Consider the following 12101-nt stretch of genomic DNA (forward strand, 5'->3'; position numbering starts at 1 on the left):
CGACACTCTATATATACTACGGAGAATGGATTAACGCTATTGCGAACATTTCTGAATATGTTGACACTGTGTCTATTATCGTCAAGTGGTAGCGGCCTTGAAGCATGAATGTGATATCCTAAGCAACCAGTTCACTCTATTTGTTGCCGGATGCCATTAGAGGAATGATCCCGTTAAGGGATTCAGCTACCGAATTCGTCGCGCATTATATAAGCACATTTCTCTCTTAAGTTTAAAGGGGTTAAAAAAAGAGGTGAGCCAATTGCATAGAGAAAAAAGGAAAAAAAAAGAAAAGAAAGTATAACCCATACACAGAGAAAGAGAGAGAGAGAGAGAGAGGGCAGGGGGGAAATGCGTCGTGATTCTAAACAATACGCACGTTCTGTTTGCTACCTTGCACTGTAGAAGATGGGATATATATACATATATATATATATATATATATATATATATATATATATATATATATATATATATATATATATATATATATATATATATATATATATATATATATATATATATATATATATATATATATATATGTGTGTGTGTGTGTGTGTGTGTGTGTGTGTGTGTGTGTGTGTGTGTGTGTGTGTGTGTGTGTGTGTTTGTAAACTGTGCGAGAGAAGGCGCGAGAAAGAGTGCAATGTCGCACGGGGGGCACGTGTCGGTACCCACAAAGTCTATAGACAATCGCGGAAACCTGTCGTACTCAGGTACCGCAGCAGTGGCCTCCTTCACTTTTTGTGCCAGCGCAACACACGGCTGGGGTCTGAATATCTTTGTTTCATAAAAAAATAATATGGCCTCGACGCTAGCTGGTTTGTTGGTGCCCAAATGTGCTCACTCTCGACGTCGCACCGAGGACAAAGCAGCAATGACTTCCTTTTTGCGCAAGCACAATACACAGGCGCGCCACCCGTTCTAGTGAGGAACAAGGAAGACAGCGGGGACCTTTCGATGCCACTTGCAGTTAAGGAGAGATCGCGAGTACGCAGAAGGCAGTTTTGCGAGATTCGGAGAATACCAATAGTGCGTAGCACAATACTAGCCAGGGAGTGAAGTTCTGTTTCGAAAATTAAATCATGTGCATTTGCGTGCCAGAAGCCACACTGTAACAGGGATCTTCGAATTAATTTTGAGGCGCTGGGGTTCTTTAATGTGCACGTATAGGTGTAAATACGCCAGATTTCTTTTTTTTTCTCCACTGAATGGCGGCCACCATTGCCGGGATCGTGCCCACGACCTCTAGCTATGCAGTGCAATGCCATAGTCACCAAGCTACCACGGCGTCTTGGAGCGCGGATTCCGGGTAGAGGGATCGGAACCATTCGAGCTCTTTCACGCTTGGACCGGCCAGCATTGTCGGCGAAATCATTAGCAGCAGTGGGGTTTGTCCAGTACAAAGTAAAAGTTATTTTACAAAAAAAAACCTACTTCGCCTAGTCTGAGTCTGACTCATGAGCGATCGAACCTCTCGGTTTATGACCCATCTCAGTAGTCACTGGTGTCGCAAACAGCGACGTTCACAGTTACGTCAAGTACTTGTGGGCGTCACTGATTCCGATTTGAAAAGTGATTCGATTACAAGTGCGAGTTTATGAGTGTGGATTTGAGGACGCTGGGAGTAACTATGGCACATGGCGCAAGCATCCACTCGCAGACTATCGTCAATAGAGGCCTCTTTATTTTCCCGGCGGGAATGAGATCATGTTCTTCACTGACCATCTGCACCGTGTATAGCCTTGCGTACGAAGTAAAAAAAAAAAGGCTTATTTATAGCGAGGCATTGCAGTGCCGCAGTCTCGTTGATAAGCCCCTGCAAGGATTAAAGCAAAGTTCGTTTTCAAATTCTGCAACTCTTCCTTAACGATGTTGACTAGACGCGCCTCGAAGCTGTCCAGGACTGAGAAATGACGATATCCGTTGAGAATACTTAGGTCGTTTATTTTTTTCCAAACGTTGCTGAGCCAGTCACGCTCCGTGCAGCGTTGTCAAACATGCCAAGACTGCTTCGTGTGCCGCGCTTGCGCGCTTTCTCGGAGCGGCACAATGGGCTCAAAATATTGAAGCAAATATTTTTCGTTTAAATGTAACTTAGCGCACTAAATTAGGGTTCCGTAAATTTCGCGCCATGGTAAATACGCCATAGTAGAATAAGTATGGCACTCATTTAAAAAAGACGAAGCTTTGTAAAGTTGTATTTCCCGAAATAAGTTGAAATGCATTGACAGAGGAGTCTATAACTGTAAACCTTAGAGCAAGCGCCCGCAATCTGTTTGCTTTTCATTCGGCGTTGTACAGCTCAAAGGAGCATACCTCGCGGGAGCCAACTCACTTGCGATACTGCGCCACATGGATGCAGTTGTGAGGCAACGATAGACATGGACAGTGGCGAGGCTGATGCCTGACAATAGGTATAGAGCGTGATGTCAGCAGGGACCGATGAAGAACCGAACAAATGATGTCACTCTCGCAGGTCGTAGGAGCACTTTGAATTGTCGCGTAAGAAGTCATCGCAATAAGCGAAGCGTTCTTTCCTTGCGTAGACGAGGTGAGGTTTTTTCCTTGCGTAGACGATGCCGTAACCCCGGCCTGGAGGTCCGTGGTAGTTGCTCTACGTTGCCTGCCGCCAGGCCGACTTTGTCACGTGCTATTTCATTGTATGGTATTTGTCCATATAAAGTTCGTTCACTTTACATAGTGGACTTGCCTCGAATTTCTAAGAGTAGACCGATAGGCAGCTTCGAGAAGTAAGAACCCGAATTTGCTATTATATTGAGTTCATTGGAATGTACGGTCACTATTTTATCTTTGTTACGCATAGAAAGCGTTTCCTGTGTTCTATATCTTCGTTTATAGTTGATAGTCTTAGTGAAACAACTCAATTATAATAAGGATGTTTAATTTTCCTTAGGTGCATGAAGAGCCGTACATGGTTCCAGTCCGTGGACATGAAGCGACTCGAAATATCCTTTATGAACCGACGCTGTGGAACTTCACAGTATATGTTAGAAAACAAACTTACTTCACCACTGCTGACATTGTTTTTCTGCTTACAGCGTGAGTCTGCCTTCTATGTTCCTTTTCGCAGTATCCTAAGGGACTCATATATTTAATATGTATAAAGTATAATGTTTTATTGGATTCAAATATTAACGGCTTTGGATCAAACAGTTAACATTTTCTCAGAATAGAAACAATTTTTACGAATACTTTATGCAAACTCTGTTGGCTTCAAATTTAGTACAGAAGATGCAACACGCAATACGAATGGACTGACTTCTAAACGAACGAAAGAAAACGCGAGGATATTGCTCGACGGCGGTTTTACTTCAGGGTCATAAATGTTTACGCCCTCTAAATTGTCACTCGAAAATTTGTGAGTTATGAAGGTACAGAGAAGGACAAAAAAAAATCTGAAAGCGTAGTACACAAAACTGACGCTAGCCTGGATTGCAAACTCAGCTTGTTTGGAACGTACATGTGCTCAGAGTGCAGATATTGGGGCGCAAGGGCCTCCGTTGCGAGCGCTTGAGCTGCCGTCATTCTTGCGTCGAAAGTTGGATTATGTGGCCCCGCTTCGCACGGCTTGCACTCACATGACACGCAATTAGCTGTCCTATCGCGCGGTTGAGAAGCCATGCTTTAGCCTTTATTTATCCAATAACGGTTGCCCCTTTGTAGCCACTAGCGCCGATTGCCCTATTAGCGGCGAACGAAAAAGTCTTCTTGGAGCCCTCGGAACGCCTGCAGCCTGATTTCAGGCACTCTGCGGTAGGTAGGTATCTCCCGTATTACCGGCAGGAAGTACCTGTCTAGATACCTAAATAATCTGCCACCGCTTCGGACCTCTAAATCAAAATAAATACACGACCAACACTAGGCTCGAACCTCTGCCTTCGAGCACAGCAGCCAATTGCTTTGACCGCTATACCCCGATGGCCTTTTTTTCCGTTCATTGCCTGTTTCTGCCATGTCAAAATCAAAAATTCAGACAATGTGTACGACACTATCATTGTCCGACTTAACAAAAATACCAGCGCATCTGGGGATACTGCATGCATACTAAATGTGTTTTGTGCGTAGGAGGAACTTTACGCGAGCTAATCAGTCTCGAACACTTGGAACAAGTTATTGTTCTTCAACAAAACGTGTCACACTCTCTTTGAAATATTGACGCGGCGCCGAACGGGCATCTTGCGCCTCCATATGCTGTGGCGTACAATCAACATTATTAGGTCAAACGGTGTCCCGTTCTTGCTTTCTACAGAGAGATACATAGAAGACGGGTGATCAAAGCAAGTTCTTTAATTGCACGCTGCGGAACGTCCCATACAGACACGGCCTCCCAGCAATCGAGGAACACTTGCACTATCGTTTCCTCTTTCCTACATATCGTGCAGTGCGTCCCCCATGGCACGAACATGCCCTTTTCCGGCAGCCAAAATTTGGCAGCAAGCGTACTTGTATTAGAGCACTGAAGGTGCCCGAGCCGACCGAAGCGTTGTTCGGCATGCCCGGGCAAGGCCCAGGCTCGGAGCCGCGGGCCCGTGTCGGACTCCGGCCCGCTCTTGAAAGGGAAGCTGAAAGGTTTTCCAGAAAAAATGACTGAACATCTGTACATAATGGTTTTCAACCCTCCGAATTCGAATATCGTATCGAAATTGAGCGAAAGAAAGCGCAAATATATTTTATTTCGACCAAAAGTGCAACTGCGGACACGCCCAGCTCGCGCGTCTCGTTTCCGCCTGTGATTGGTCGGGCGCCTCGTGTCGTCAACACTAGTGTTCGTCCGAACCGACCGCTGCCGCTACACATGAAGCGCGGTGCCAGGTAGTTTGGTGCTGTTTTTCTGAGACGGTAATGGAAAATTTAGAGAGACTGCGTTTTTCTGAGGAGTTAGGCGTTACTCCCTACATGTACGAGCCGATTGCGAAGAGCCGGCCTCTCGAAGAAGCAAAAGATGCTGGTGCGAGCAATGCTTTCGACGCGTACGAAAGCGAAGTCTTGGGATCTCCTCGTGTTGGAAATGCTCTTTGGTGAGTATGTTTTTTTGCAAAGCGATCTAGTGATCTCGCCGATCTTTCGCCGATCTAGTGAGCTCGTTTCCGGTCAAACAACTGTAGTGTTGTGTTCCTGCATGCCTCCTCGTGGAACGTAAGCGGGGATGCGATCGTTGGCATTTGTGCGCTGTCCAAAGCTGTCGGAAATCTACAAAGACGGTTTAAACGCGTGAAAAGCTTCCCGGTTCATGCAGTACGTGTAGTGACCTTCATCTGTGCGCCGTCAGCACACTACTCGTAACCGAAGTCGTAAAGGCGGCGAATTCCGTCGGCTACGTGAGACGGCCGGTTTCTCGCTGTGCGCGAGAGTAGGGGGGAGCGTAGCGTCCTGGCGTGCGCCGGCTTTCCAGCACATGCAAACTCTACATTTGCACTGCGTTATGGTAGCTGCATGCAGGCTGTTTTACAACACACGTGGAAATAGAAAATTCGCGGCGCTTTGCGACGAAACCTGCGTCAAGGGCGGGAGATAAGCATGCACCTTCCGTTCAGCGTGCTAACACGAAGGAGCTCGCAGTAAATCAAAACCCAGGTTTGGGCGAGTTCGTGTATTCATAAGGCCTTCCAACACCAGTTATCATCAGTCAGTCCACACTCGTGCCGTCTTTGTTTTCGTTACTCCGATCTTTTCGCGCTGCGATTAGAAAGCCTGCTAGTGGCAAGTAGTCCTCTCTCATTCTGTGGTCATAAACAACAACTGCGCAGACGCACCAACAAAGGAATGCAGGGTCGATCGAAGCAGATTACGATGGCACGCACGCAGAAACAAGCACGTTCAGGCACGGTCGCGGAGGCTGCGAAGGAACGGAACACTACTGTTGACGTCACAACACCGCGGTTTCCGGTCTCCGCGCGCATGGTCAGCGTCAGCAGCAGCGCGCGGCATCTGACGGGGGGCGGAGCTACAGCGCAATTTTAACCGATGATTACGTCGCTCCTAATTGAAAAAAAAACAACAAATTTTACCTACATGGTTTATAAGGTTCCCGCATCCGTATATGAGCGTCTTATTGAATTCGACAGACTCTTCAGCTTCCCTTTAAAGGACCCAAGGCATGCCTTCGAGAACGAACGAACATTATTAATTGCATGGTCCAAGGCATTTTGTGGCAAGCTGAAGGGACACGTCTTAAGAGCTTGCTCTTGGTTTACCTTAGCAAAGAAAATAGAAAAACAGATCGAGTTCAAATTTTTATTCTTTTACAGAAAAACGAACATTGTTTTCGCGTAAGGAGAAACAAATTATACAAACAAAGGAAACTGCTCCTCAAACCATTTCTCTGTTACCGCTTTTGCGATCGCACTATTACAACTCTCGATACTATTATATTATTTTAGCGCTAACGCAAGGGGTGTCTGTTTCTACTTGTGCGTTTATTTTATGCTGTATGATCGTGAATTCACCTGTTTATACACAGATATATATTCGCATGCTAAATCCCCTCCTAGGACGAAATCGTACGATCAAGGTAAAATGCCTGCGCACCAACGAAAATATAATAGTACACGTAATGCACCAGATCACCGGTGTTCCAATTGGAGAAATAAAGATGTCGCTCTTTTATTGCTTATGTTCTGCAGTTCATTAAACCTCGAGAAGGTGAGGCTGACAAATACGGTACGATCTGTAAGTAAAACATGTTTTTACTTACGGGCCTGGCCTGGTCATGCACAACACACAATCCTTGGCTTAGCTAAGCAATGAACGCCCGGGCCCGGGCTTAGTAACACGCACCCGGGGTGGGCCCGGGCTTGGCTCGGTCATATGCGCCCGGCCCCGGTATGGGCGTGTAGAATTCAAGCAGTGCTCTAACCTGTGTGTAGTTGTAAAAAAGAATATTTTAATTCCTGGAGGCACCATCACTTTCTTCACCCATTTTTGTACATCTTTCCCTCGTTCTACAGGGTACATTGACATATACAGAGGTACAGGAAGTATAAATTCGCACAAGTCCGTGTAGAACTTCTTTTATGTCAAAGAAAGCCAAATAATCAAGCGAGAACCGAGCGGACAAAAAGTTACAGGCTTACAGGATAAAGCTACTCCTTTTAAAAAGCCATATATACTTCCTAGCAAGTTATTCGGGGATACGACAATGCACGGCAACGGTTTGCTTAGACGAAGTTGCCACACTGCGCGTAGAAAAGGGTCTTTTACATCACGCAAGAACAAAAAGCCCTTTGCACACTGGTGCAGAAAGAAGTGGGTCAATCCTGAACCCCCTTTTGCACTTGCAAGATCAGGTTTGTCCGACTTGTACCTTCCCACGTGGATCCCCAGATGAAAACAGCAAGACCTTGCTGAAATTTCTGGATGTTAACTCTCGATCAGTGAAGAACCTGTACCAACTTTTAGTGACTAGAAACAAGTTACATACAGTTGCTTTGGAAAATGTCGACCATTTCCAATCATTCCAGTTACATGTGCTGTTGCGCCATTCGGTCACCTGTTCTAGCCAGTGCGCTTCACTGTCCTTGTAGCATCCAATGGCCATGGCAAGGGTGTCCCTATATATTAAGGCGAGCACCTTAAGTGGTTGATACTCCCGATATCCTTGAACAATAAAAACCGCGTTGTCCGGTCCAACGGTAAAAAACTATTATCACCAGCAATGGCTCATGCCCTCCCAAGTGCCCTCCCAAGCAACCAAAACATGCAATGGCTCAATCCTCTCGTAAGGCAGATGCTACAAGCACTCCTTAAAGTGAAGCGTAAAGTGCATGCGTTTGTTAGTAACACGCATACAACTTACAGAAACGCCGCATCTAGTCGAGTGGCGCAAAAAAGCCACGTGAGCTACTCAAGCACTCATACCCCCTTAGCAAGCAAAAAATGCAATGGCGCGTGCCCCCGTAAGGCTGAGGCTAGAGAGAGAGAGAGAGAGAGAGAGAACATTTATTTGTAATGAGATGGGATGACTTCCTCGAAGGGTGGAGCTCTTAGTTCAGGGCCCCATTGGCTCGCGCCACACCGCGTGCACGCCGGATCAGCCGTCCCTGCTCTTGAGGATCTAAGCTTGTCAGCGCAGTCTCCCAGGAGGAAGGTGAATGTGAAAGAAGCGCTCAGCAAAGTGAAGCGAACAGTGTATACACCCATTGAAATCACCCATACAATACACAGAACAGCATGCATTTCTGTCACCTGCCGAGAGGATGCAACGTAATGTCGAAGAGAAACGTCGGTGGCGCGAGCCTGACGCCGCCGTACGAACGCGCGAAGCCGCAGCTAAGTGTCGAACACGAGTCGAAGAAGCCAAACTGCGAAAGCAGCAACGCGACGATGCGAGACGGCGCATGGCCAAGTGCGCAGCAGGCTTTCGCCTTCTCGTGTTACAGGAGCGTAGCATGTTGCCGAACTTTTTCACTGGTGCGTTAACGAAATTGATGTTAGCGAAAATGTCCCGAGTCCCTGACCAGTCAACATGTCAGTGCCCCATTGGATTGGGAAAACGTTTATTGAGCCTGCAGTAAAGCGCGCAGGCGCGCTTCGGACGCGGCCCACGTCGTCATCTTGGCAGGTGTTCTGCGAGGATCCCCGATCGCCGTTGCCGACTCGCCAGGTTCCTGCCTAGCCAGCTCCTCGATGACCTGCTGGGCCGCCTGGAGTTGTTTTTCTTGGTCGTCGCTCCGCGTTGCTTCCTCGAGCTGCGGCGGTATACGTCCTGAGTTATAGAACCCCAAGCACTTTCTCCCGAGTCACTGCACTCCCACTTGCAGCACAACGTATTTTAACCTTTTCCATTACATGCACCATGCTCTCGCAGTCTGTACAAAAAATAGCAATGTCGTCGGCTTAGGCGATAAGCCGCACTTGGGCCTCATGTATAGTTTTAATCCACGCATACATTCACTCTTTATAACACAAAGGCAAAAAAGGCTCAATATTAAATAAACAAAACGGCAGTAGTGATAAAGGGCACCGCTGCCACACAGATCTCTGCACACTGATACGCGCACCGACCATGTTGTTTGCGATTAACTGCATTGAGCAATCCCGATATGCCACGCACCCGCCATCTTTTATTACGCTTCCTACGTTAACGTCATTGAAGACACAGAGAATTATTTCATGTGGCGCCTTGTCAAAGGCCTTTAAAAGATCGACATCAAGCATTACATAACACGCAGTATATACTAGAGCGCTGCGACGCCATGGGAAGCACGGTAGCAATGCTATGTACTAAACCATGGTCGCACTCATCTCATGCCAAAGCCGACTATCTTTTTTGAGACCTTTGGCGCGTGCGTTAAGGGCTAGTGTGTCGTCTGCTGTCCTCGTCACACGTCGCGCTTTGAAACGCTGTGTTATAGGCTGTACCTGTCTGCAGGGATGGCCCACATTCCCCAGTAATTTAAAACAAAAGAAGTAAATTCCGCGGTTTTACGTGTCAAAACGACAGTATGATTCTGAGGCACGTCATAGTGGAGGACCCTGAATGAAGTTTGACCGCCCGGGACTCTTTACCGTGCCAAAGTTCTCGCCGCTTAGTTTGCGTTAAATCGAGAGCCAGCAATTCGCTTGTCGCTGCAGCCGTCCTTCTTCACGCCGGCGTTTTGACAGCGGAAGTATTCGGTCATCGAGTGCGAAGTATTCATGTTAGCCTTTGCTCGTGGAACACCATACTTGTTAGGACACGGTGATCATTTTTAAGACTTACGGAATTTTTTAAAGATATCCCGTCGCACATAATATAATTCTAGTCCTTGAACTGGATTACTCAAAAAGGCGGGCATTATAATTGCACGATAAATCGAAACAGATATTCAAATAATTATAGAAAGTTCACTAATTAGTTTTTTAATTGATTACCTTAAGGCACGCATTGAAATTTATGAATTGCAGCGGGCGAGCTTGCAAGGCGTATGCACTTGGAATGAATTTTTAGAATGACGCCAGTTTGGAGATATGCGTCATCAAACTCGCCGTAAAAATGCACCGTTTTTCCACGTACTTATTTACCAAAATGCTTTTTTGTGCATCGAAGCACGAAAGTAACTGGAACGCCCATGTATTTCGTCCCACACTTTGGGAAAGAATATTTGTAAAGTGGTGTCATCTTGGAAATTCATTTTAAGGGGATATGTCTTGCAAGTTCACCACCTACAAATAATAAATTGCCACATGTGCGGTAAATTAACTAATTAAGAAGATAATTAGTGAACATTGAGTAATCGGTTGAATATGTGTTTCGATTTCTCATGCTAATTATGTCCGCTCCTTTGAATAATCCGGCTCAAGGACAAGAAATACGCTACGTGCCACATGCGATTTTTTAAAGATTGCGTTAAACTTAAAAATGATCAACCCCGCATATGACTAACAAAATAATATTCACTCACTCACTCTTCTACTGCAATTTTTCCAGTGATTAAGTAACCTATAGATGCATGAGAAACGATCAAATATATTTAAAAGCGCCATCTCTCAGTGCAGTTCGACCTCGCGTTTTTTTTAATGGCCCTCTTAATCATAGCGCATGAAGAAAATTTAGGTGCAATGCCTGGTTCGATATTCCAAACTCTAGTGAATAAGTGAACTGTACCTCGTACTGCTATTTCACCATTGCAGAAAATTTGACACGGGTGATTCTGGTCTCGAGAATGCAGATTGGAAATGGCGAACCAAGAAGTTAGACTTACTATAGTAGCTGAGCAGTCATTTGTGTGTACGCAAATGAAAAAAAAATATCAATAGGAGAGAGAGGGAAGGGGGGTTAGGCGGCATTTTGGTTCACGTTTCTCATGTTTCATTAAGTTTAAGCACCTTATTGCGCATTTTGTTCGTGTTATTTTGAATAAGTGCACTGCATGCGTAATAAAAAGAAGGCGCATTTTCTTTCTTTAACCTGTGGGCCAACCACATGAGTTCAACCATGTGATATTGTTCGAAAAGTCAACTATGCACCGCTGAACACTTTAAGATTCGGCAGTTTACAACATTGCTTCTGTCTTGACCTTAAGGTCACGGGATTACGAAAAAGAAAAATCTAACGCAATTTATTTGTTTTTCTTGCCATTTTTCAGCCGGAATTTGTCTGAATGGGAAGGCAGCAAACTTGTTTCTTGGGTCGGAGGTAACGTATCACACATTGGCTTAGTCCAGCCGTGAGCACTTGTGAAAGTCCTCTCTTAAGATATGGTTGGTGTCGCTGATTAGTAAGTTCTAAGGGCACACCGACATGGTTTATGTCGCTGTTACTGCACTATGTTGCCAATTAGCCTACGTTTGGAGGGAAAGTAGTTGCAGTCTTTTCCCTGGCACACGTGGTGAACTAACTCCTCATCAAATAGCTAGGGCTCTCCCTTGATAACATTGTTAAGGTGGTTGCAGACACTTCCCTGCTATATCCCCGAAATTGCGGCACCATTGTCTCCCGTCTCCGAAGTTCGCGAAAATCATGCCCGATAGTCTGCAGTGTCATTTTTACTTCCCCAAAAGAGGAGAGACTTCCTGCGCTTTTTTGATTGTTTGAATCAAAAGAGGCCTTGTTGGCATGACTGGGAAAGGAAATACTTTGCCAGTCCTGCTCCACCTTTACCACTAGAAGTACTTTCCTGAATTCTCCACCTTCCCTGACTCAACCCTTCCCCGCCCCCTTCTCCGCTTCTTTTCCTCCCAAACTAACTTTAGGAACAACAATGCGCGTGCGCCTTTCAAAACCAACTGTACGAACCAGTGCGTCCGGCCATCTTCGATTTCAATAAAATGTTATAAGACGACTGTTATGAAAGGAAAAGCTTTCCCTCAAAAATCAAGCATTTTCTACACAGTCATAATACGAAGAATATGATAGTTGGCAGACAAGCTTCTTTTTATTTAAATAAGAGACCAAATTAGGCATTAATCTAATATATTTTGTTTCTGTAACTTACTCCTAAATATGACAAACATATAGCGTTTTCTTTAATATATGCGCAAAAAATGCTAACTAAAAGAAGCGCAGAAATAGCTTAATGCTAATGGAGACGATAGATATCTTGCCAAATATTCATTTCTGACTCAATATCACGCAAAGGCCCCACAAAACCAGG

General features: G+C 45.5%; 1 protein-coding gene across 1 annotated transcript in view; it reads left to right on the forward strand.

The window, feature by feature from the left end:
* LOC142584337 (A disintegrin and metalloproteinase with thrombospondin motifs like) overlaps nucleotides 1-12101 on the forward strand; it is a 62090-nt gene that overhangs the window by 31641 nt on the left and 18348 nt on the right. Inside the window, exons 9-10 of the mRNA XM_075694489.1 lie at nucleotides 2921-3066; nucleotides 11094-11143. Coding sequence (XP_075550604.1) covers nucleotides 2921-3066; nucleotides 11094-11143 — 196 coding nt within the window. The remainder of the gene's footprint in view (nucleotides 1-2920; nucleotides 3067-11093; nucleotides 11144-12101) is intronic.

This window comes from Dermacentor variabilis, chromosome 6, assembly GCF_050947875.1.
Source record: "Dermacentor variabilis isolate Ectoservices chromosome 6, ASM5094787v1, whole genome shotgun sequence".
Classification (NCBI taxonomy): domain Eukaryota; kingdom Metazoa; phylum Arthropoda; class Arachnida; order Ixodida; family Ixodidae; genus Dermacentor; species Dermacentor variabilis.